Below are 24366 nucleotides of genomic sequence, written 5' to 3' on the forward strand. Positions count from 1 at the left end.
CCTTGCTCCCAAAGGAGCCCCGAGTAACAAACACACAAGCAATAAAACAATTAAAACATCTAAAAACATTTTAAAAAACCAATTCTAATATAGTGCAGACTGGGAAAAATCTCTACTTAAAAGACTTGTTGGAAGAGAAAGGTCTTCAGTAGGTGTCAAAAAGACAACAGAGACAGTGCCTGTCTAACATCTTTTTTTTGGGGGGGGGGGAGATTCCAAAACATAGGTGCCACACAAGGCCCAATTCTTACATTGTGTGTAACGGACCTCCTGATAAGATGGGATTTGCTGGACACCTTCACCTGCAGAGCGCAGTGATCAATTGGATATATAAGCGGTAAGACAATATTTTAGATTAAATATCAGGCATATAGAGCCTGATCCAGATAAGGACCACAGCAGGGACAAAGGGTTTAACCCCCCCTCCCAATCGGAGTGGTGACCTGGATCGGAGGCCCCTGAACCTTCTCATTCACACAGTGGCTAATTTCATGAACAGGGTTGTGTTTTGTTTGGCTCTTATATTGTTATCAGGCTTCAAACATCCAGTCATCTTGTTAGGGTGCATTTCCAAATATCCTGGCTGATTCCTTTCAGCTAATAAATATTTTCACTGAATTCTTGCTGTCACTTGTGTTTAAAAGGAATCAATAGCCTCAATCAATCTATCAATCGCTGTGTTCTCTGATCTCAAGAGGATGCAGAGGAAAGGTAGATAGAAAAAACGTATATTTAACAGAAATCACACCAGGTGACATATAAATTTCAAAAGCAGTGGGAGAAAAAGTCACAATATGAAACACCAGAGTAGATCTGCGGTAATACTCTCAGTTTCCTATTTGTTCTGCTAACATAACAGGGCAGAAGCGTTTAAAATCTGATGTCTACATCAGTTGACCGGGAGGGGGGGGGGTCCCTTTTCAGCCAGAAACTTTCCAGGAGTTGCAGGCAAGTGGTGGGCAGGATTGCAGTCAAAAAAGGAGAAAGCAACAGATGAGACTCTTACCTTTTCATAGTACATTACATTACATTCCACCCCAGCAAATGTCAGAGGTTTCTACACACAGAGACCTCCAGCCCCCAAGCAAGTAAGGACGCCAAATCATCACAGTCGAAGGACACATTCCAGCCAGGCAAAAGCATCTGAAGGGGGCACAAAGCAGGGCCAGGGAGGGGTGCGGTCTAGGGAGAGTCCCAAGAGCCAGACTGAGAGGCCTGGAGAGCTGCATTTGGCCCCTGAGGCTGAGGCTCTCCACCCTTGCTTCACACCTATAGAAGAACCCAAGTCCTATGCAAGGATACCCATGGTGGCCTTTTACATCTAATAGTAGGATACTGAAAACTAAGGATCAGACCAAGGATCATCTAGTCCAGCACAGATGGTTGCCTACTGTGGCCCAACCAGATGAACCTGGGAAATCCACAAGCAAGTCATGAAGGTAACTGCCATTGGGACAAAATCATGGAATAGTAGAGCTGGAAGGGGCCTATAAGGCCATAGAGTCCAACCCCCTCCTCAGTGCAGGAATCCAACTTAAAGCATACAAACAAAAGCCAGGTTACAATGTCACTCTCTATGATGCATTGACCATTATACATTGGGCAAATTTAAAACAGAGTAATGGAGACGTGTAACTGGGAGTTTAAGAGACGAATTGCGGCTAGGGAAAGTGTGGTGGTTCAAGCTATGGCAGGTTTCTTCTCTTACCTCAACCATGGGCCTGGCACTGTCATGGATTGAAAGGATATGCGTTATGTTATTTCTTTTCAGTTGTTCTGTGTCACGAGCATCTGTAGTAAAAGGAGATCAGGGAGGAAAATCATGAGCAGTCTCATTTGTATCTACTTGAATCAGCATGTAGCATCACAAAAACACAGCTTTGAGAGATGCTTCTGTTAGATTAGCAGTGTATTGCTGAGCTACAAATAGAGTGGAAAAGGAAAGAAATGCCTTCCTGAAACAGGACAGTGCACTGACCAAAGTGACTATAAGCAATGATCTCATTTCAGCAATGACTATCAGAAGAGCCAGTGTGATGCAATGGTTGGATTGCTGGAGTAAGATTAGGGAGACCCAGGTTCAAATCCCCACTGAGTCTTGAAATTTGTTTGATTATGTTGGACCACATGTTTTTTCTCAACCTTACCTACCTCACAGGGGTGTTGTGGGGATAAAATGAGGAAGTACCATGAATGCCAACTTGAGCTCCTCGAAGGGGAGGTGGGATATAAATGCAATAAATTAATTGTGTTGGGTCATTTCTTTTTTGGAAAAACAATGGATTTTTTACAACCAGACATAAATAACCTCTAGTTTTGCTGCCATCACGTGGAAGGGCTCAGGTGCCTTTAAAAGCTGCACAGTAGGTTGAAATTCAGCAGCTCAAACTTTTTGCCAGTCACAGCATCTTCATGATGGGGAAGGGCAGGGGAGACTTTTGAATACATAAGCTGGGGGGAAAGATATTTTTTGCAGAAGGGAAAATCCCTGGCATCTCCCATTATAAACCACTAGCATAAAAGCAGTTCGTTAAGTGGAAAGTTCTTCTCTGTAAGTGTTCAGTTAATCTGATCATCTTATTCATTTTTTCTATTAAAAGGGATTGCTGTTAAATTTAAAAAAGATTTCATGTCACAATGCGGGAGATAGAGGGGGAATCTAGATTTAAGACCAATGATGACCTTAAAAGTCTTCCTTTAATTCATACTAGATGAGAAGAAAAAAGAAGAAAAGAAGTTGATAGTTCTAGGCCAACTGCATTGGGTGCTGATTCATTTCCAGGCTTAAATCAAGGTGGTGGTTTTAACCTTTAGAGTCCTAAACATCTGGGATCAGGAACCCTTAAAGATCACCTGCACCCATCTCCCCAGCTACTGAGATTGCCCCAGAGGATCTGCTGTGGGTCTCCCCACCTTCAGAGGAAAGGTGAATGATTAATTTGGAATATGCTTTCTCCAGCTGTGGTCCCCCAATTTTAGTATTCACCTTCCTGGTGCCGACCCTCATATCTTTATGGTGCCAGATGAAGACCTTTTTGATTTTATGGAACATTTTACCTCATAAGGTTGCTTTCATGCATTTGTGGTTTGAATGTTTCATTGTTTTAAAAACTTTGCTAGCTGTTCTGAGGCAATGGTAATAGCCTGACGTAGTGGGATACAAATCCTCTTGATAAAATGCATTATTTTTTAAAATTGAAACCTCTGCAAGGAATTTTTGAAGATTAGGTTAGGAAGCTCTCAGTGCCAGCTTTAGGCTGCAATCCAATAGACACTTACCTGGGAGTATGTCCCATTCAACCCAATGGAGCTTACTTCTGAGTAGACATGTATTAGATTGCAGTCTTAGTTGATTTTTTAACCAAAAAAAACTGACACAAGAGATATGGTTAGAAGCAGGAAAGGGGCACCATCCACACAATACATAGCCCAAAGAAACTTCTTTTTTCTGAGCCAGGATCTCACAATCTTGCTTGGGTACAACCAGAGGGGATTAAGGGGCATTAGGATTTTTGTTTTGTTTTGCAAGCTCTTAATTCCTACCAACGGAAAACAGGTACTGCAGCACATAAATCCATTGCTTCCTCTGTTATCTTCACCACACTTTGAGCCATAGCCCTGGAATTTACAAACATGCCACAGTTCTCAGTATTAATTTCCTATCATATCTTCATTACCTAGGTCAGGATATTCCAAACAAGGGTAAAATAAACATCTGGTCCGAGCAAGTGTACATACATGTTAATCTGTACATTCGTTTTAAAACGAGGCTCTTGTATGCAGAGTCAGCACAAGGCTTTGGGGTCATTTTCCTAGTTGCTATATTAAACAGATTACAGTCAGAGAGTGGAACCCTACTACTCTCATTTTCTTTTCAGTAAAGGAAGAAAAGGCTGTTGCTAGCCCTCCGAATACTGTAAAACCATTTCCAAAACACTTCCTTTGAAAGATTTGTTCATTAGTTTTCTTTCATTTACATCCCACCTTTCTTCCAGCATGGAACCCAAGGCAGCATACATGTGGTTTCCAAGTGATGACTAGCTGAGGCACAGACCAGAACGAGGCCTGCTCACCTTCAGCAAGGCCTTATGTGCCTCCAGACCATACCCTGAGATTTACAAATACCTTTCAGGTTCTATCCACATTTGACATTTTAAGTACATTTTGTCATTTTGAGCAGATGTATGATCCTGTCTTACCAAGCAAATATCAGCTTGGGATTTGTGGATAGCTTAGATTTACAGTCCCTGGAAACTAGGGGAAAAGCCATAGCTCAGTGGCAGAGCACATGCTTTGCATGCACCAAATGATCCATGTTCAGTCCCCAGCATCAGTATGTAGGACTGAGAAAGACTCCTGTCTGAATGAAACCAAGGAGAATCGCTACCAGGCAGCATAGAGTCTAGACTGTGTAGACTATACTGAGCTAGATGGGCAATGATCTGACTCAGTAAGGCAGCTTCCTCTAATATTTCCATAGTCTGTTTATCTCTATGTAATTTGGTAGAGATGAAGTGGGTGTAGGAGTACATTATGAATAGATTCCATTCTCACAGAGACTAGAAAAAATCAGAACTCATCTTTCTCCCCACAATCACTGGGTAATTCACAAATGTTTCCACTGCCCGTGAGCTGTGCCTATCCCAGGAGACTACTGGTACCCTTCACATAGGGGTCATAACCTTATAGTTGATCCCAGTCAGCTCCAGTTTTGTAAGCAGGGCTGTGGAGTTGGTACGCCAGACCTTCGACTCCGACTCCTCTATTTTTCTACTGTCCAACTCCGACTCCTTCATAAATGGCAAATGTATATTAACTAGTAATAACACATTTACTGTAGTAAAATGGTAGCACAAGGCATTTCATCACCACCACGTGAATCCAGAGCTTGGAAAAGTTACTTTTTTGAACTACAACTCCCACGAGTCCAATCCCTGGGGCTGATGGGAGTTGTAATTTTAAAAAGTAACTTTTCCAAGCTCTGGATTCACGTGGTGATGATGAAATGCCTTGTGCTACCATTTTACTACAGTAAATTTGTTATTACTAGTTAATATACATTTGCCATTTATGAAGGAGTTGGAATCGGAGTCGGTACATTTCTACCGACTCTGACTCCACCCAAAATTGCTCCCAACTCCGACTCCACAGCCCTGTTTGTAAGAGGGGAATTAAGTACCACTTTCACCTGTAAAAAGTCTGTCAATGCAACTCAGGACCAGCTCCAGGTGTCCCATCTGGACAACCAGTGGCAGGGCCTTTTTTTGATCATGGCGCCCTGATTATGGAACACCCTCCCCAAACACCTGGTGCCCACCTTTGTTTTGAGGTTTTAATACATGCTATAGAATAATCAGTTTTCATATCACATAGAATATGGTGTTCATTCAAGATTTTCCCAAAGTTAATTAGACGTTGTCTAACAAACATTATACCAGACTTAAAATATCAATTATTCCAGTGAACATTTTGGGAGGCTAATAGGCCGGGGGCTGCTAGTCTCAAAATCATGACCCTGTTCCTTACAAACACAAGAATCCTAAAAATGACATTTAAAAATAGGTCTTTCAAATGTAGCAATCTTACATTTTAACAGTAAGGACTAGAAACTTAGTTTTTAAAAACTGGCATATGACATTCCACTTAGCATGCAGACACCAATAAAATTGTAGACCTTATTGTAATTGTTGTAGTTCCCAACAGTTTTCCTGGCAAGCTAATTTGGCAGTCCTTTGAAAGATTAAACTACTGCATTTTAACTATCAGCACATATATATATCACCTCCATAGAAACAGCTGACAACACTTCATAGGCCAACTTCATAGGCAGAAACCAGCAGAGGTTACAGGCAGGAAGGTTGCAGAGCTTTAATTAAATGGTGAAGTGCTGACTCACTTTGTAATATCAGCCAACTTTTGTCTCGACTCAATCACAAAGGGAGAAATTAAAAAGAACCAAATCGGGAAACAGATACCAGGTCTCGGTTTCATCATGCTGGGTGTATTTGACTTTTGTCACCAAGGGCTGGCATCGCAGTGCAGATTTGCTCAGAGTCATATTCTCCATACTTACAAATGCAAAAACCACAACACAATGTTATTTAATTAATATTACATATTACCCGCCCTTGTTTCCATGGTCAGCCTTTTATTACTTGGCTGCTTTATTATTATCTGTTAATTATTTATTTCCCTTACCAGCACCTTCTAGTAAACTGCCTAAGGTAGCGTAACAGTAAAGACATCAAACTTTTCACCAAACCCAATAAAACCATAATGCAGTCAAGGTTACATGCTACACCACATATTTACCAGGTTTTCCCCCAGGTCCTGGTGTTTGGAATGTTTTGAGCATCCATTGCAATTGTAGTGCAATCCTTTTCAGTGGTGCTATTGTCTTGCCTGGTGTGGTTTGTGATGTACTTGGTAACAGTTCATTACCTCATCATGCCTCCACTCTTGACCTGTTCTAAAATGTCATTCCTCTGCCATGAAGTTGAAATTGTAGCATGCCCTGCTACAGCTTCAAAGTAAAAAGAGATAAACTTCATATGGGGTTTCTTAACATAATCTTATTTTCCCTTAAAATGACTCTGGGCAGAAGTGACAAGGGAAATCTTCCCAGTATCACTATTTCAAATGAAAATATGTACTCATGTGATATCTCGCTCTGGTGTTGGTGCAAATATGCTGACGTTGTACATACATCATGCTAAACTGTGGCTTAGAATAACATGGACAAGCTTGGGAAAATCTTGGGCTCATCAAGGCCTCTCTCCCAGCATGGCTGCAATGAGACTGGAAGGTCTGAACCTAAACTGTGCTAAATCTTAACAATGGCTTATTGAAACACGCCATAAACCATAGTTCAAAATTACTTTGCTTGCATCAGTAAACCACAGTCAAGTATTAGCACAGTTTGTCCAGGTTTGGACACAGTACTAAAGTGAGGTTAATTGAAAATCAAAGTAAAGCTTCCGGTCTCCTCTTTGTGATTGCACTGGAGGAGAGGGGTGAAGGGAAGCACATTCACATAGGGTTGAATTAAACAGTTGCATGCGTGCAAGGATTGCGGCTGGCACAATGGGACTTCCCCCCTTCTCTTCCCCCACCACATGCCCCACGCTGTCCCCAAATTTGCTTCAAAGGGTAGGGGGAACCAGAGGTGTAGTTATCCAGGGTCTGGAGGGTCTTAGACTCCTTACTTTTTGGGGAGCAGGGTCCCAGCAGGGTCCCTATGTCTCCAGCATCCTACGAGCCAATCAGCATGAAAGGGGAGTATATTAGCCACCAAGAAGAGTCTTCTAACATGCTTCTTTGTCCTTTCCTGCTGATAGGAGCTAATCAGAGTGAAAGGAGATGAATCAGCCACTGAGAAGACTCTCTTCAGTAGGTAACACTCTCCCCTTTCATGCCTTTTGGCTCCTAGGGACTTCTATAGTTGTGGGAGAAGGCATCATAGAATTGTAGAGTTGGAAGGGGCCTATAAGGCCACCAAGTCCAACCCCCTGCTCAATGCAGGAATCCAAATCAAAGCATTCCCGACAGATAGCTGTCCAGCTGCCTCTTGAAGGCCTCCAGTGTTGGAGAGCCCACTACCTCTCTAGGTAATTGGTTCCATTGTCGTATGGCTCTAACAGTTAGGAAGTTTTTCCTGACGTCCAGTTGAAATCTGGCTTCTTGCAACTTGAGCCATTTATTCCATGTCCTGCACTCTGGGATGATTGAGAAGAGATCCCGGCCCTTCTCTGTGTGACAACCTTTCATATACTTGAAGAGTGCTATCATATCTCCCCTCAGTCTTCTCTTCTCCAGGCTAAACATGCCCAGTTCTTTCAGTCTCTCCTCATAGGGCTTGGTTTCTAGTCCCCTGATCATCCTTGTTGCCCTCCTCTGAACCTGTTTGTTTGTCTGCATCCTTCTTGAAGTGCGGAGACCAGAACTGGACGCAGTATTCGAGATGAGGCCTAACCAGTGCTGAATAGAGGGGAAATAATACTTCACGCGATTTGGAAACTATACTTCTGTTAATGCAGCCTAATATAGCATTTGCCTTTTTTGCAGCCACATCACACTGTTGGCTCATTCAGCTTGTGATCAACAACAATTCCAAGATCCTTCTCACATGTCGTATGGCTGAGCCAAGTATCCCACATCTTATAACTGTGCATTTGGTTTGTTTTTCCTAAGTGTAGAACTTTGCATTAATCCCTGGATCTCATTCTCAGCCCATTAGCAAAAAGGGGGGAGGGGTATGGCTGTATCATGAAGGGACCATGCACTTCTGAATTTGGCACTACACTACTGCTCAGAACTGATTTCGAGGGTGTACAGGGGGAGAATATCCACTGTACAAGGAGAAATCCTTGCACTGATAGAATGTTCACCTTAGCGGATAAAACCCATAATGCTAAACCACAGCTCAGAGATAGGACACTTGGGGACCTTCACATGTTGTTAGACTCCGAGCCCCTTCAGTGTGAACAATGGTCAGGAATTATGGGAGCTGTATTATTCAACAACATCTGAAAGGCTACAGATTCCCTATCCTTCACTATAGCAACGGTAACTCCAGACAAGGCCACTTTTTTGATTGCAGGGGCAAGAGGCTGGGATGTGATATTGACATAGCTTTCTTCCTTTCACCTTCCCAGCTACAGTTTAAAGTCAAATGGGAAGTGAAATTAACAAACTGCTTACCAATTTTGCCACTTATTTGCCTTTTACCCCTCTCCCCCCAGCAGTAGCAACAATGTTATATGAGCTTTTACATGGAAATGGGTAGCGAGGTTAGTTAAGAAGACAGTTGAGTAGCAGCAAGAGTGGCAACAGTCATACTTTACAGTGAAAAGAGCAGCTAGTTGAAGTTTTACCAGCAGCAAACACTCTAGTTAAGCAGACAGGTGTGGATGACATTTCCGAAGACAATTTTCTCTTCTGAGTAAGGTAATGCATTGTACAGGGCCTGCACATTCTGCAGTTTGTAGTGAAATCAGGCTAGTATAATATTAACAAAAAAAGGTTACTTGTTTTGTTGTTACCTGGAGGCACCCACATTGATTTAGGATAGCTAAATGTAGAAATAAACTCTTATTTTCCAGTGGTAGGTAATTAGATCTCTCAAACTTTAAAAAAGAATATTCTATTACCATTATACTGTTGTGAATTTGGGGGTTGGAATGGATGATTTCTGTGGGTCCCCTTCCAGCCTCAGATTTGGAACCCTGTGCCTTGGGGTGAGGGGCTGGCTCTGCTGGCCAGATAAGTTTCTTTTGTTAAGCTAATAGAATGACAAGTTTGCTAATTGGTCTTTCAGGTGCCCAGCAACTGGTGAATGGGCCAGGGAGATCCTTTTGTCATTGAAACCCTTCAGGAGAACCTCCCCCCCCCCTCCTGGGGACCAGGAGAGGCTTGTAGTTTGAGTTGTGTCTGGCGAAAGGCTGGAAACTGGAGGCAGACAGAGAGGCTGGCTCTCTGCACAATGGCTTTAGCATGCCTCCTGTAACCCTGATGGAAAAGCTGGATATTGGACTGCTGATGCCTTGAACCCCTCCATCCTAAGCTCAGGTTGGAATGTGTGTAAATAAACAAACCGTATTTCATAAAGACACCACAGTCTCCGCTGACCTTCTTCCCAAGGAAACTAAACCCAGGGCGAGCGCAGGGACCCCTGAAATCTCATGGCTCGGAGATTGGGGAGGCGTGCAACAATACTTTAGGCCTCACTGAAGCATGGCAGACTACTTCAGATGGATTGATCAATATGGAATTTCCAATTATCTTATATTTCAAAAATGTTAGCTGCCTTTTTATAAGTAGTAGCAGCCTCATGCCTGGCATTGCTCAGGAATTCTAAGAAACCAAAAAGTCTGTGTAGTTTTGAAAGGTTTAATCCACCATCTTGATTCAAAAGGGTTTCTAATTGTATCCAAACAGTCAAAAACCTGCTACTTGATTTCAGGAACCATAATGCAAAATTTGGTTATGATATGTTAAGAGGCATCTAAATGAATAGAGAATAGACAAACAACTTAACAAAATGTATAGTAGGTACACAATATGCTGCACAAGACCAGAGTGAGTTCCTTGTTTTACTCTGGGTTGACAGTCAATCACGGGAGGAAAGTGTCTTGCCAGGATTTTGGTACTTGGGCCAAATTCTTTGAGTTAAACTAGAGTTTGTGTGTGTGAAAGCAAGCAACACATTTTCACTTGGTGAACATGGTTAAGCTATGTGGCCCATGCACATGTACCACTACGGCACCAGATGCGGAGCTTGCCCCCTAGCTCCTATGTTGCAGACTGCAGCATGTGCATTGTTCATCCATTTCTCTGCAAATGCTTGCAAAGGCTCTGTTAAGGTGAGAAAAGCAGGGTAGTAAAAAGACCAACAGGGAGGAGTAGGAAGAGAAGGTAGTAGTGATAGAAAAGGGGTGGAGAATTAGCAGGCCGTGGGCTGGATACAGCTTGTGGGGGGGCCCATCTGTCCTGAGCTCTCCCTCCTCAGACACGGCAAGGGGGATTGGCATTACACCTCCTTCCCTGCACAACTTTTCCCATATTGTTCTGTGAGAGTCTGATGGTCTCTGCCCCATGATTCTTTTTTTTTTTAATTGGCAAACCCTATTTTGTCTTCCCCAGACTTTGGAATGGCAGAGTATACATTGGCTCCAAGGGCCACCTTTAAATACAAGGTTCTGAGGATCACAGAGATATACTCTACACTGAATGGAAAGGGGATGACAGATACACAATCTGCCAGCTTAGCGAAGATGCTCATAAAAGTGGAGAGATTTAGGTAGGGACTTGTGTTTTCTTCACACAAGCAACTGTTGGCCACATCTCCTTAAGACAGGGGTGGGGGACATGTGACCCTCCAGCTCTTGTTGTAACACATGGTGGCTGAAGTTGTAGTTCAACAACAGTGGGAGGCTCCCCAACATTTATAAGCAGCACATAGCCCTACACTGTAGCTGCTAAGGAGATTAAACTTACCTTTAAAATTTCCAAGGAACAAGCCAGGAAGAATCTGCAAGAAAGTAATATAATATCAAATGTAGATCTCTTGTGGTATCACAATCTGACGCAGTTCAATTTGCATACAGGATGGAACATAACGCAGTTTAGGTGTACAGAAAACATAGCGAGGTCAACATGTTTTTCCTTGCAATGTTCCCCACCCTTTAACACTTCGCTGTGATTTTCTTTTCTTTTTGGTTCCAATGTCCCATAGCTTAATAGCAGTAAAAAGAAAAGCCATTAAAACAAACCTCTAAACTAAGCATTCTCTCTCTCTCTCTCTCTCTCTCTCTCTCTCTCACACACACACACACACACACACACACACACACACACTCACAGAGAGAGAGAGAGAGAGAGAGAGAGAGAGCGAGAGAGAGAGAGATTAGCTAGATCAGGAATGGCAATGGCTAAATTTAAATCAAAACTCACGAAGGGCTTCTTAAGACAGCCTGTCTTTGAACTCGAGGCTGGCACTAAGCTGGCACTGGGATGGTTTCTGCCTTGTTTTTAAGCCTCCAGAACTTAATGACATTTAGGTACCCACTGACTCAGCCCTGACTTGTGTGTCCTTCAACATGGACTAACTACTTTGCCATCACTGCCATCTCCAAGCTATCCTTTAAACATTTAAAATTAGAGGAAGAATCAGCAAGTGGTGGTCCAAGGGCCAAATCTGGACCCTGAAGTCTCTGTTTGGCAACTTAGAGGTAGAAGGACATGAAGAAGCTATAATGGCAGTGGAAACAGGATTGCTAATACACTTGGGGGGGGGGTATGTGAGGCAGGACCAGCCTACATCCAGACTTTTTGGGGTAGACAATCCATTTCCAGTGTATGATTTCCAGATGGGATCAGACCAGGTCTGCTATAAGCTCTCACTAGGAGGGGGGGGATTCTTAAAAAGCTTAATTCTGTAAAGGATATATTTCTTACTGACAGATAGAGAAAGAGAAAAAGAAAGAAAAAAGACAAAGAGGACATGGATTTATAAATATAAATAACAGGGTAAGGCTTCAAAGAGGGATGAGAGCAGAAGAGAATAAAACTAAAGTGCCGTCTCCTTCTGCATGGACCTGCATTCCACAGCTAAAGCCCTTTGGGGAGGGAGTTCTATAAGCCAGGTGCCACCAACAAGATCCTAATCCACATACCACTATATTCAGAGGCGCACTTGGTGGGGGCATGCAGGCAGACCTTCTCAAGAATGACCCCGACTGTGGAACTCCATCCCAAACAAGGTTCAGTTGCCTCCCAATTTCTTGAGTTTTAGGGCATTGTCAGCCCAAAGTCAGATTAGAGCTGTTTGGTTTTTCTTCTTCTTTTTTTTTTTTAAAAAAAATCTACTGGGCTTTTAACCTCCTGCAATGACAATGTCTTTTTAAGCTGACTCAGATGTTTTTAATTACTATTTGCAGGGCATTTATATTCCACCTTTCTCCCGAAGGAGCTCGAATTGGCTCCTCCCCATGTTATTCTAACAAAAACCCTGGCCCCATTCACACCTTATATTTATTCCACTATTATTCCAGGCATGGCTTCCCCCAAAGAATCCTGGGAAGAGTAGTTGGTGAAGAAGAGTGTTGGAAGATCCCATTCCCCTCATAGAAATACAATTCTCAGAGTGGTTTAACAGTCAGTCTCTCTTTCCAAAGGGCTCAGAAGAACCAAGCAGCCGTGGGCACGCCCACCTTAAATGAAACCCAGCTATGCGGCATCTGCTGTGCACAGGGAGGTAATCATGTGCCGTGGGTTTTGGCACAGGATCTCCAGCCCTCACACCATTTGGTGGGGGGGGGGAAGGCGAGGACACAGAGAGGATCAGAAGTAACAAGCCTCTACAAACAAACAGCTCCTTGCCTAGAACAGCAGCTCCAACGTCAGATTAGGGCTGTTTGGTTTTCCATATTTAAATAGCAGCCAGGGAGGAAGGAGACAGAGCGACTGGAATTGTAGCATGTGAAAGAGGGGGAGTTGGTTAACTCTTCTTCCCTTTGCTACAGCCCTGATGAATATCCCCCTCCTGCAAGTTGCCACCGGCACCAGTGGCATCCCCCATATGACTGAATGGTCACTTCAACCCACTCGACACCCAAGGCTGACCAGAACCTAATTTTGATCATTCCTGAGCCCTGAACAAGCTCCAAACAGAAAGCAAACAATTTTAAAAGGATGTAAGCCGCATGAATCAGGCTTAACAAGAGGTTAGCACACAAGCACCTGCACACACACAGATTTATCAGGCCTCTCATGATCTTTACCAGATCAGCCTTCTTGTGACAACGACACAGAAAGAGGCAGGAAACATGTTCCTCATTTCAGGAATGCAAGCAGGCTGATATCAGAGGTTTGACATTTGCAAGGAATATGCAACTTGAAATTTTTTATTAATAGGCCAGCGACAACAGTCAAAATGCCAGTTAAAGTAGCAGGAGCTTTTCCATGTCATATTTTACCACCGGATCGTGACAACTGTAACAATGCAAGTGTGATATCTTACACATTACTTTCCCCCCTCTCTCTGAAGGGGCATGCAAGCGCATAGCCTGCATATGCACCAAAACATATGTCGATTAGAGTGCATCTCCAGTTATTTACCCACCATGGGTGTCATTCCTCTCACCGTAACACCTCGTAGGGTACGCCTTTGTGCGAGGACTTGGCTATACCGCTCCCGTTAACCCTGCTAAAGCACAGGGATTGTCACTAAGTAGGCCATGCTTTTTAAGGCCCATTTCGCATGTTTATAACCATTGTTCAATTCCTTCATCGTAACTTCGCTACCTTTTCTTGATGCCTGCCATACTTTATGGATGGCCTTACATCCTCACCATATAGGGCGCCTCCACATCGACACCACACTTTCTTTGGAAAAGGCTGGCATGGAAATGCTCCCACATGAGAAAAAAGGAATTGCTTCCCAGTGCTTTCTATTAACAATAGCAAAGGGCAACAAGTCAGCACAAGAAGATGCTTGCCTAGTCTCTAAACGTAAGTAGCCATCCCACCTGACAATTCTAAAAAAGATCATAAAAACACTTCAGTGTCCTTGAGTGATGCTCATCGAACTCTAATGCACTGTGAAATGAAGCCAAGGATGGTCTTGACACTTAAACGTTTTGCCCAGACTTTGGGGAAGAGGCAACAGTTTGTCAGTCAGTTCTCAGTACTGAATCACCTGCTTATGACTACAGGTTTTAAATGCTAATTATTTTATATCTCATGGGTTTTGTGACTTTTGTGCGGTATTATATTTTATTATTCTTACTTTGATTTTAACTACACATGTACCTCACCCAGGAGTCTGTCAATAAAGGGCTGTTTTTTAAATCTCATTAGCAAATAAAAATGCCAGAACTGACAGATGCCTCTGATTTGGAGAACAAGTTTCACATAAAAAAAAAGATTCTTTATTTCTACAAATCCCATATCAGTTAAACAGATAGACTATTTATTGAATGCTATAGTTCCAAAGTGACCTTCCTTTGGTTTAAAATGTCCAAATATTTGTATGGTGATCCTGATTAGCCAATTAGGTGGCTAACGGCACAAAAGAACTTGGAAATGGGTAATGATGGGACTTAATTCAGTGCTGCCCAGGCATAGTTTGCGAGGGTCAAAAGTAAGTCTCTTTAACTAAAGCAAATGAATTAACATTGCGGAAACCACCAATACCCACAAAGCTAATCATATCCAGCAGAAAGAATTACAAAACATACATATATGTAGACAATGTAGAGTGTACAATTACTACGCAATCAGACCACCAGCATTTACCAACATGCTGCTAATATGATGACTGGAAACACCCCCAAGACTTAATTTTTACATCAGACAAAGCGACAGGAAAGAGCCTCAACTAGCATAGATCTTTTTAAATCATCGCAAATTGACTACGGTCAATGGACCTACATAAAGGCCCAAATTCCCTAAAATTAGCCAAATATAGTTTGCCATCTTATTCTACTAAGAATTCTACTATTCTACTAAGTCTACAAATAATTTACACACTTACCTAAGGGTAAATCCCACTGAATCAAATGGGGCTTACTTCTGAACAGAAATGCATGTAATTGCACTGTCCAAACTGGTTTGCTCAGTATATCCAAGTCACCCACTACAAATAAACCACTCAATCTTATTTTACTCAGGAGGAATGACAACTAATTACAATGGAACTTACTTCTAAGTAAGTGTGCCTAGGACCGCAGTGTAAGATTACAAATCCGTAACTTTTTGGCAGGAGGAGGGGTGGAGTAGCCCCAAAGACTTCGATACTAGTACTCCAGAGTAAATGGCCTGGAGAATATAAGTCAACACCTGTTAGCACATCAGCACTGTTATTACAGAAGTGCATTCATGTGAAAAAGAGACCAATGCTACTATTCACCTCTCCTAAGCACTGAAATCTTTAATATGCTTTTAAGGGCAACAATATTCAGGAAACAAGGGAGTCAGGATCCAAATTCCAGGCCCTTTACCAAGCATATATAGACACACAATGCCCCACCAGGTTTTGAGGTGTGAATGTTCCCACTAGCTGTCAAGAGGGGGAAGCAGAAAGAACAAAAAGGTATTTTGAGGTAACAAAGGGGTGGGATGGACGCCACATAGGTCACACTGCCAACTTTTGATGGAAAATGGAAAATTAAAGCACCATTGGTAATAATAATTATGCTAGTGTTATTGCCAACAAGAGAAAAGCTTTTTGTGCCACAATTCCACCGCACTGCAAGGAATAATGGAAAATCCATCACTCCAGGGCACACGGCTCATTCTGCCCCATCCAATCTCCCATGACTGGGGAAAAAAATTAGGCCTCAACTCTATTCATACTTACTTATCTCGGAGTAACTTTCATTGAACTAATGAGACCACCTTCTGAACTGACATACACAGGTTGTGCTGTCAGGTTGCAAGCCTAAGCATACCTGAAAGTAATTTATGCTAAAATCAAGGAGACTTAGTTCTAACATGGTTACGAATGGGTATAAATGTGAAACCAGTTACAGAATAGACCAGAAGCAAGGAGGAAGGTAACGATAAGCCCATATTTAGAGTTGTTCCAACACATGTGATTTGACATCCATTTTTCCCTCCATAGTAGAATGCTAAACTGGGGAAGTCACCCACCCACATCCTAACACCATGACTTTCAAAAATGCAAGGTGGGCTTCCATAAGGATTAGATACAGGAGGGATTGTTGGGTGCATTTTTATTTAAACCAGGGATGGAGAACCTGTAGTCCACTGGATGTTGCATGACTATAACTCCCATCATCCCTGACTACTGGCCAAGTAGACTGGGGTTGATGGGAGCTGGAGTCTAACGACATTGAGAGGACCACAATTTCCCCATCCCTGATTTATGTCATACCACCAGTATATATGATGGCCCAGGGGAGGGGCTGTAGTTCAGTAGAAGAGCAGAAGCTTTCTTTTCCAGAGTCCCAGGTTCCTCACATCTCCAAGTATGGCTGGGAAATAGTTCTGTCTGAACCCCTGGAGAGTCTGTTGCCAATTCCGTGTAGACCATGGGTTCTAAAACTATGGTCAGTGAGCTTCAGGTGGTTCCCAGCATGTCAGTGTTAAATATTCATATCGATTTTGTATTTTATTGCTTCTTTCATTTCTTACATTGTACTTGCTGGTATTACAATGTAAATTCTATGGAATGCAAATTGAAACACAATCAGACACAATAAAAGAAGCAATTAATATACAATTAAAATCATACAGGATCTAGCACAGCATATTACAATGGATACAACAGGCAGAAAAATCATTTAATGATCCACCAAGACCATCAGCAATTTTCAAGTGGTCCATGGGGGAAAATGTTGGAGAGCCACTGATGCAAACAATGTGACCTTGATGGAGCACTGGTTTGACTCTGTATAAAGCAGCTTCTAATGTTCCTATGACTTGCCAAAGTTACCAAGGCAAGTTCCCGCCCCCAGGGAGCTTACAAGATGAAACAGACAGTGGGGGAAGGGGGGAAAGGAAGGAGGAAAGGTGGGAGAGACAAGAATATGCGAGAGGAAGAATGTGGGCAAATGCCACCAATTCCGCTTCATAAAGGCTCCAAGAGCAGACAAGCTACTTTATGCAGCATTATAGACAGGTCAGACAATGGGCAAGAGTGAACAACAGCCAGATGATCCAATTGTGGCAACAACAGCTGTTAGCCGTCTCTGGGGGTTGTCTTTGTCAGAAACATTAAGGAAGCAAATAAGCCTCTCTGGCTTAAGAACAAAGGGCTGTTTTTTTAAAAAAAAATTGAAGTAATCCACTGCTGGCAGATTTCTCTTGTCTACACCATACATGGTTATGGCAAAAGGGTACACTCCATTTACCAACTAAGGACATTGATACAGAGAGGCCAAATCCTCTCCAGGGGAATGTGGCTTTGCAGTTAGTCTCTAAGCTTCTTAGGACACGAGTATGTAATTATGGCATCAAACACAGCATTACAGTAAATACCGATTGAAAAATATGGGCAGATTCAGCTCACAAGCCCAGTCATTCCACTGGCCACAACAGGGCAATGGATAGCCTTATCACTGCTTGTGCCAAGTTCATGCAAAAACAAAGGGAGGTATCAAATGGCAATGTGGGAGGGACTTGTCATGGCCACAGCCATCTTCCAAATTAAGCCCCACCCATACACAGGCACAGCTTCACATCAAAATGAGCATTTGTGGGGATCCTTATGCGGAGGCCTTTAGGCTTAAAGGAGCTCATAATGACAGCACTACCCTGGTATGCTCAAGCAGGAAGTACGCACCAACACTTTCCCTTCTTTTTCTCCCTGCCATTTAAAATTTGCATTTTCAGGTTTTTAATTTCATACTGTTTGATATGGGGAGGAAGGGAGGCAGGAGGGATAACTATTAAACAAGGGAGAAGCACTTTGATGGCATGAAGCTCTATTTATGCATATATAACTTTGTTGGCCTATAAGCCGTGGAACAAATTATTTTGAGAAAATTGTATGAAAATAACATTTAAATTAAAGAGAACTCTATACTTAAAATTAACAACTCCTCTTCTTCATACCAAAAAAAGACACACACATGCCAGTTTTACTATATTCACATTTGAGACCTGGCTAACAATTTTATTTTGCTATGGAAGAAGCAAATGTCTGGTAAGTAGGTACATGGCCATGGATTCCAGAAGCGTTTTTGAAGAATGTTGGGGAGTTCAAGGTAATCAGGGCAGGATGAGTATCACCTATTTTTCAGGTGCATCTTTGCTTATTTAATGGCAAACAAAATGGTAAACTATCACATTCACTATACCGCTCAATGAGTTTTCACAATTATCCGTACACTTGATTTTTTTTTTAAAGGAACTAGTAAGTAATCAAACTAAAAATTATGGAGCACTTAGAGAACAGCAATTCGCCTTGATGCAAAAGCAATTTGTTAGTTTCCTGATCATGCCTAGGATTGGGGGGGGATCTAACCCCCTTACCCCACACTTTTGAAATTTATGTATACAGCTCAGTGGCGCAGACTCTGCTTCCTTCAAGAGAACCTAACAGGTGAACCAATCTTATATTTTACTGCATCTCATAATTTTTGTTGATGGCTATTCAACAATTTAATAGTGATGTAGTGGTTAGAGGGTTATACTATGACCCGAGAGACCAGGGTTCGAATCCCCACACAGCCATGAAGCGCACTGAGTGACCTTGGGCCAGTCACTGCCTCTCAGCCTCAGAGGAAGGCAGTGGTAAACCACCTCTGAATACCACTTACCATGAAAACCCTATTCATAGGGTCGCCATAAGTCGGGATCGACTTGAAGGCAGTCCATTTCCACTTACAGTTTATTGCTTCACTGCTCCACTGGAGTTTACAGATTCTACCCACCCCAAAATGCACAAACATCAAGAACAGCATAAAATCCATAAAAGCTAGAGTGGTAGTACAGCTTGAGCGTAGTTGTGTAGTCACCCATATAAAAGGTGGAGCCAGTTCTAAAGAAGTAGGCCAACATCCAGCTCTATCTCTCATTTACATTTGATCCTAGGGAAATGCTGCTACCAGACTTGCATTGGTTGCCAATCCACTACCAGGCTCAATTCAAGGTGCTGGTTTTGACCTTTAAAGTCCTAAACAGCTTGGTACCCGGTACCTTTCTTCCTATGTTCCTCCCTGTGTGCTTCATTCAACACCAGGGCCTTGTTCCAGATATCATTGGCCAATGAGATATGGGCCCAGCAGACAGCTACCAGCAGCAGACAACACCACTGTGGGATGCCTTCCCATGGGAGGGTCATCAGGCCCTGACACAATTTTTTTAGAAATCTGGCAAAGACATCTGCTTCAGAAGACTTTTAAGTGAGGCTGTGTACTCACTAGGGATGGGGGAGGAATTCTATTCAGTTTGCATTTAACGTCAAATTTATCAAATTCACACTCTTCAAACATTATGAGAACCAAAAGAGCCATCCTTCAAAAATCACACTTATCCAAATTTTGTGATCCAGTTGTTCAACCAAGCAATGTTTACAAAAATGCATGTATTAGGAAATATTGCTTGCAAAAACTGCGGACATTAGTCAAAACTGCATGGAAAACTGTATTTATTAGGAGAAATTCACACTAAAATGCTAAAGAATTTTCATTTTAAAAAACAACGCAAATTGCTGCAGAAATGTAGAGAACCGAATTTAAGATTAGAAAAATTAGAAACTGACAGAACTGAAATTGACAGTGCATTCCAACACTAATACACACCATACTTTTAAAACACATTCAACACACACACACACGGACAGACAAACAAAGAATCCTGGGTGTTAAGAGTGTTGGGAATTGTATCTCTGTATGGCATAAACTACAATTCCCAGGATTCCTGGGGGGATTTCAAAGCATGGTGTGCACACAGCCTGAGTGTTGTAATCGAGTGTTCTCTTCCCCTTGTTATTTTAATTATGTTCACTTCCACTACTGAGGTTTTATTTCAAGTATGGAAAACTCATTGATGCTCCCGATGTTGTTGGACTCAAGTTCCCTTCAGCCCCAATCAGCATGGCCAACGATATGGGATGATAAACTTTGTAGGTCAACAACATCTAGACAGCCACATCCATGTTTTATTTGATACTGCTGGATTTGTAATCTTGTACTAAATTTCTTATTTACTTTAAGATGTACTTTCATGTAAGGTGCATTTAATTCATTTTTGCGGGGGGAAAGGCAGGATTCTAAGTATTTTAAATAATAAATAAAATTAAAGATGGATTACAATCCTAAACCAGTTTACATAAGAAACTTTGTTTGATGAACCAGATTTACACTGGCACGATGTGCCTACCAACAGAGTTCTAAGATAGCTTGCTGATGTAAACAGCTGCTTGGAAGGACTGCTATACTGAGAAATTTCACAGAAAAAAGTCCTAATGATTACCTGCTCCCCACCACCACTACTGAACTACAGCTGAACTGCAGTTGAGCATATGCTTTGTATGGAAAGGTTCAAATCCCAGCATCTCCAGTTAGGGCTGGGAAATATTCTTTTCTGAAACTCTATAGAGCCACTGCCAACCAGTGCAGATAATACTGACCTAGTTGGATCAGTGGTTTGACTCAGTGTAAAGCAGCTTCCCACAATCCTCTTTTCGTTAACAGAGACATCACACAACATATCGTAAGGTGGGCATTACAGCACAGTTCACACATGCACATCACCCCACTTCTTTTCAGGCAGACACAATGAAACACGGCCTAACTCTTCTGCTTCCCTCCCCCCCTTCCTTTTTTCTTCCAATTTGGAAATGGCAAACTCTTAGTAACTCCAATATCATATGTCAGCATGAAGAGCCATCAGAGATTGTGCTACTCCACAGAGGCAGGTTCCATATCAACTTCGACACAATATATATTAATGGGGGCAGTTGATGCACATATGTGAACCACCAATCAGCTTGGAGGGTAGAATACTGGCAACATGTAAGATCAGCAGTCTTGAAAGAGACAAGCCCAGGATCTCCTTTCTATCAAGAATTATACACCTGGGAATGGGAATCTGTGACCCTCCAGCTGTTGCTGGACTACAATTCCCATCATTCCTGGCCACTGGCCAAATGCAGGCTGAGGCGAGTGGGAGTTGAAAGCCCAGCAAGATCTGGAACTCTGCAGGTTCCCCACCCCCGTTATAAACAATGAAGAACTATGAAGAATAGAATATCGGAGCGATTTAACGAGCACGCACAAGTTGACCCCGCTGCCGAATAACCCAGCTGCAAGTTCTTCGACTATCCGGAGCGTTTCCGTCTGCATATGCAAATAAGAAATAGGCAGATACTGGAGGAAACGAGCCGTGAAAATGCACACCTATGTGCTGCTGTTGATCAGTTGTAGGAGGGCCGACCCGTATCTGTGAGCCAACTTGAGGCGAATGCTTCTCTCCTCCCTATCTTTAGGGTAAGGGCTCCTCGCGAAAACAGGCATGACAATCCTAGCCCCAAACACAGCGGCTGCTGTACTATACAGGCTCACAAAACAATCCTCTGCCTGTGTACTCAGAAATAAGCCCCACTTCAGTGCACCTTCCTCCCAGCTAACAGCGCATAGAGTTGCAGCCTAGTTGCAGCAAAGCCTCATGAACTCAGTTCGGCTTACTTCCGAGTAAACACACATGTGCTTGGGCTACACGTGCTTGGGCTGCACGTGCGTATAGTTTTCACAAGACACAGACGGGCATACATCCTCCAAGTTCGTTTTCCAACCAAAAGATCATTTTTGTCATTAAGCATCCAGAAAGTTCCCCGAAAGGAAGTGTTACTTAACGCACTATTTTCAAAACAAGGTTCGGGAGGGTGGAGATCGTCGCCGGTTTTGTGAATCACCCGCGAGCACGAACGCAAATTAAAAAAAAAAAATAGAATAAGCAGCGTTTACCTTGTTCATCCCATTCCCCATGGCTCTCTAAGCGATCTGAAACTTTAGCATCAGAGACTGGAAGCAGCCTAATAGATGGGAAGCTGCAAATCAAAAATGCTGGGGGAGGGGGAAAAGAATGTACCCCGTATGAATTAGCAGTTAGATATATAGGATATTATAGTGCTAATTATTATTCTGCGGAAAGTCAACAAGCATCTTTTCCTCTCCGTCCCTCCCCCTCCCCCCCTGCCCCTCCCCCCGGCTGAGAGTCTGGGACTTTCCTCCTAGACGTCTTATGATCAGAATTTTTTCCGCTTGGCCGCCTCTGGACTTCACTGGATAAAAGCCCAGATGAACTAGTTACAAGCCTGCATTGCCAGGAATTGCGTGTCTCACTCGCTCCGGCCCTCCTGCCTTCACCACTCCCACCTGTGATTAGAATCCAGGCGCCGAGAAAGCTTCTCCAGATATCTCCGCTAGCTCCTCTGGAACTCGTAGTTTTCACCCTCATCCGCTTACCAGGCAAAAATGTGGCTCAAAAACTACCGCTCCCGGCATGCACAGCACCAAACATTTGCACCTTGTTGAGCACTCTACATACCGTGAGAGCCCCGCCTACTTTCATTCCTGGAAGGATGAGTAAGCGACGTTTGGTACTTCTGTATGCGCTGTGGGGGTGGAGGCAGTTGTATGATTTCTGAGTAGTTACAGACCAATTTCGCGACATATTTTTCTTTTTGCATATAAATGTTTCTATTTTTCCTATGTATGCAAAACAGGATTTGTAAGAAAGTAGTTCAAGCCCTCGTGACTGGGCCTTTTCCAGTAAATTGCTAGTCTGCAAAATTATTTTCTTGTATTTCATATGTTTGGATGTTCCAATTATAGCTAAAGTTTCAGAAGCCTTGAAATGGTGTATTCAAGGACTGCAGATAGACGAGAGTTGGTTTGCAGAAATGGCCCTCATAGTGTTAAAAGTAGTATTACCGGCAGGGGTATGTACAATGTTCCCGTTATCCCATTAGTTTTAGCACATCCTTCCTCTGCCCCCCCCCAAATAGCTTACCATTAGCAATAGTGGGGAAGTCCACAAGCAATTTTTCATGTATCATACAATATTCAACTTTAGTGTAGTGCTATCCTATGCGTGCTTACAAAGGATTAAGTCCCTCTTCATTCAGTGGGGTTTATGCCCAGGTAAATGGTCATAGGATTGCAGCCTTTAAAAATTATTTGTGTCTCTTACTATTGCTAATGGTTGTCTGGTGTCCTTAGTATACCAAAGAGTATTTAATCTCTTAATTATAGGAACAATTTTGAAAACGTGCTGTGCTTTAAAAAATTGACTCTATTTAAAACCAAAATATAGTTTATAGCTGGGAGCGGAGAGCTTGCTGGGCTACAACTCCTTGTCTGTTGACTGTGCTGGCTTGGGCTGATGTGAGCTGGAGTCTCAACAAGTCCTGGAGGGTCACTGATTCCTCACGCACTTTATAGAAGCACATCATTTTAAAGCCAGTCTTCTAGTTTATAAACCTACCTTTTTGTTTAAAAGCATCTGCAAGTATAAAAGAGGCCACTCCTCTTGACAATCGTTTTATTATTCTGCCCTGTTTTGAATAACTTCATAGAGCATTGGTCAAAGGGACCAAGAACCAACTGATATGGAGTGCCAACAAAGTATTGTGGAGTTCTGACAAGTCAGAAGCAGATTTCACTTACTGATGGAGTAGAGTCACCCAAGCTTGGAATTGGATTTGGAAAACTGATTTTTTTCCCCCAGGAGACTTGGTTTCTTGCGAGCCCAGCTGCAAACTGATCCTGTTCCCAGCAGGTGCATGCACATACATGCATGCCTCATTGAGCTTACCAGTCCTCTCACTCTTACATAGGAACATAGGAAGCTGCCTCATAACAAGTCAGACCATTGGTCCATCTAGCTTAGTATTGTCTACACTGACTGGCAGTGGCTCTTCAGGCAGGGATCTCTCCCAGCCCTACCTGGAGATGCCGGGGATTGAACCTGGGACCTTCTTCATGAAAAGAAGATGCTCTGCCACTGAGCTATGGCCCTTCCTCTATGTGTTTCCCTACCTTGCTGCAGTGAAATGGAGGGAGATCTCTCTCTCTCCCTCTCTCTCTCCCTCTCTCTCTCCCTCTCCCTCCCTCTCTCTCCCTCCCTCCCTCTCTCTCTCTCTCTCTCTCTCTCTCTCTCTCTCCCTCCCTCCCTCTCTCTCTCCCCCTCCCTTCTGGCAGGGACTCATAGAATAAGTGAGTTGGTCATCTAGTCCGACACTGAGCGGAGAGTTTTGAAATATTAAGTGGTATATAACTGCATTTAAATAAAGAAGCTCCCTGATCAGTGCTGGAAATCCAGGATGTTGGTGGTACTAGGAAAACTACATTTTCCTGTGTATCAGGCTCACAGTTGTAGCAGGGTGCCAAGCAC

General features: G+C 42.8%; 1 protein-coding gene and 1 long non-coding RNA gene across 2 annotated transcripts in view; one reads left to right on the forward strand and one right to left on the reverse strand.

Moving 5' to 3' along the window:
• DUSP22 (dual specificity phosphatase 22) overlaps nt 1-22178 on the reverse strand; it is a 63713-nt gene extending 41535 nt beyond the window's left edge. The window contains exons 1-3 of the mRNA XM_061590781.1: nt 21936-22178; nt 10996-11029; nt 1709-1791 (exon numbers count right to left, since the gene is read on the reverse strand). Coding sequence (XP_061446765.1) covers nt 1709-1791; nt 10996-11029; nt 21936-21956 — 138 coding nt within the window. The 5' untranslated portion in view covers nt 21957-22178. The remainder of the gene's footprint in view (nt 1-1708; nt 1792-10995; nt 11030-21935) is intronic.
• The window catches only part of LOC133367073 (uncharacterized), a 28764-nt gene continuing 26546 nt past the window's right edge, over nt 22149-24366 (forward strand). Inside the window, exon 1 of the long non-coding RNA XR_009758510.1 lies at nt 22149-22556. This is a non-coding gene — a long non-coding RNA (uncharacterized LOC133367073). The remainder of the gene's footprint in view (nt 22557-24366) is intronic.

This window comes from Rhineura floridana, chromosome 1, assembly GCF_030035675.1.
Source record: "Rhineura floridana isolate rRhiFlo1 chromosome 1, rRhiFlo1.hap2, whole genome shotgun sequence".
In the NCBI taxonomy this organism is placed as follows: domain Eukaryota; kingdom Metazoa; phylum Chordata; class Lepidosauria; order Squamata; family Rhineuridae; genus Rhineura; species Rhineura floridana.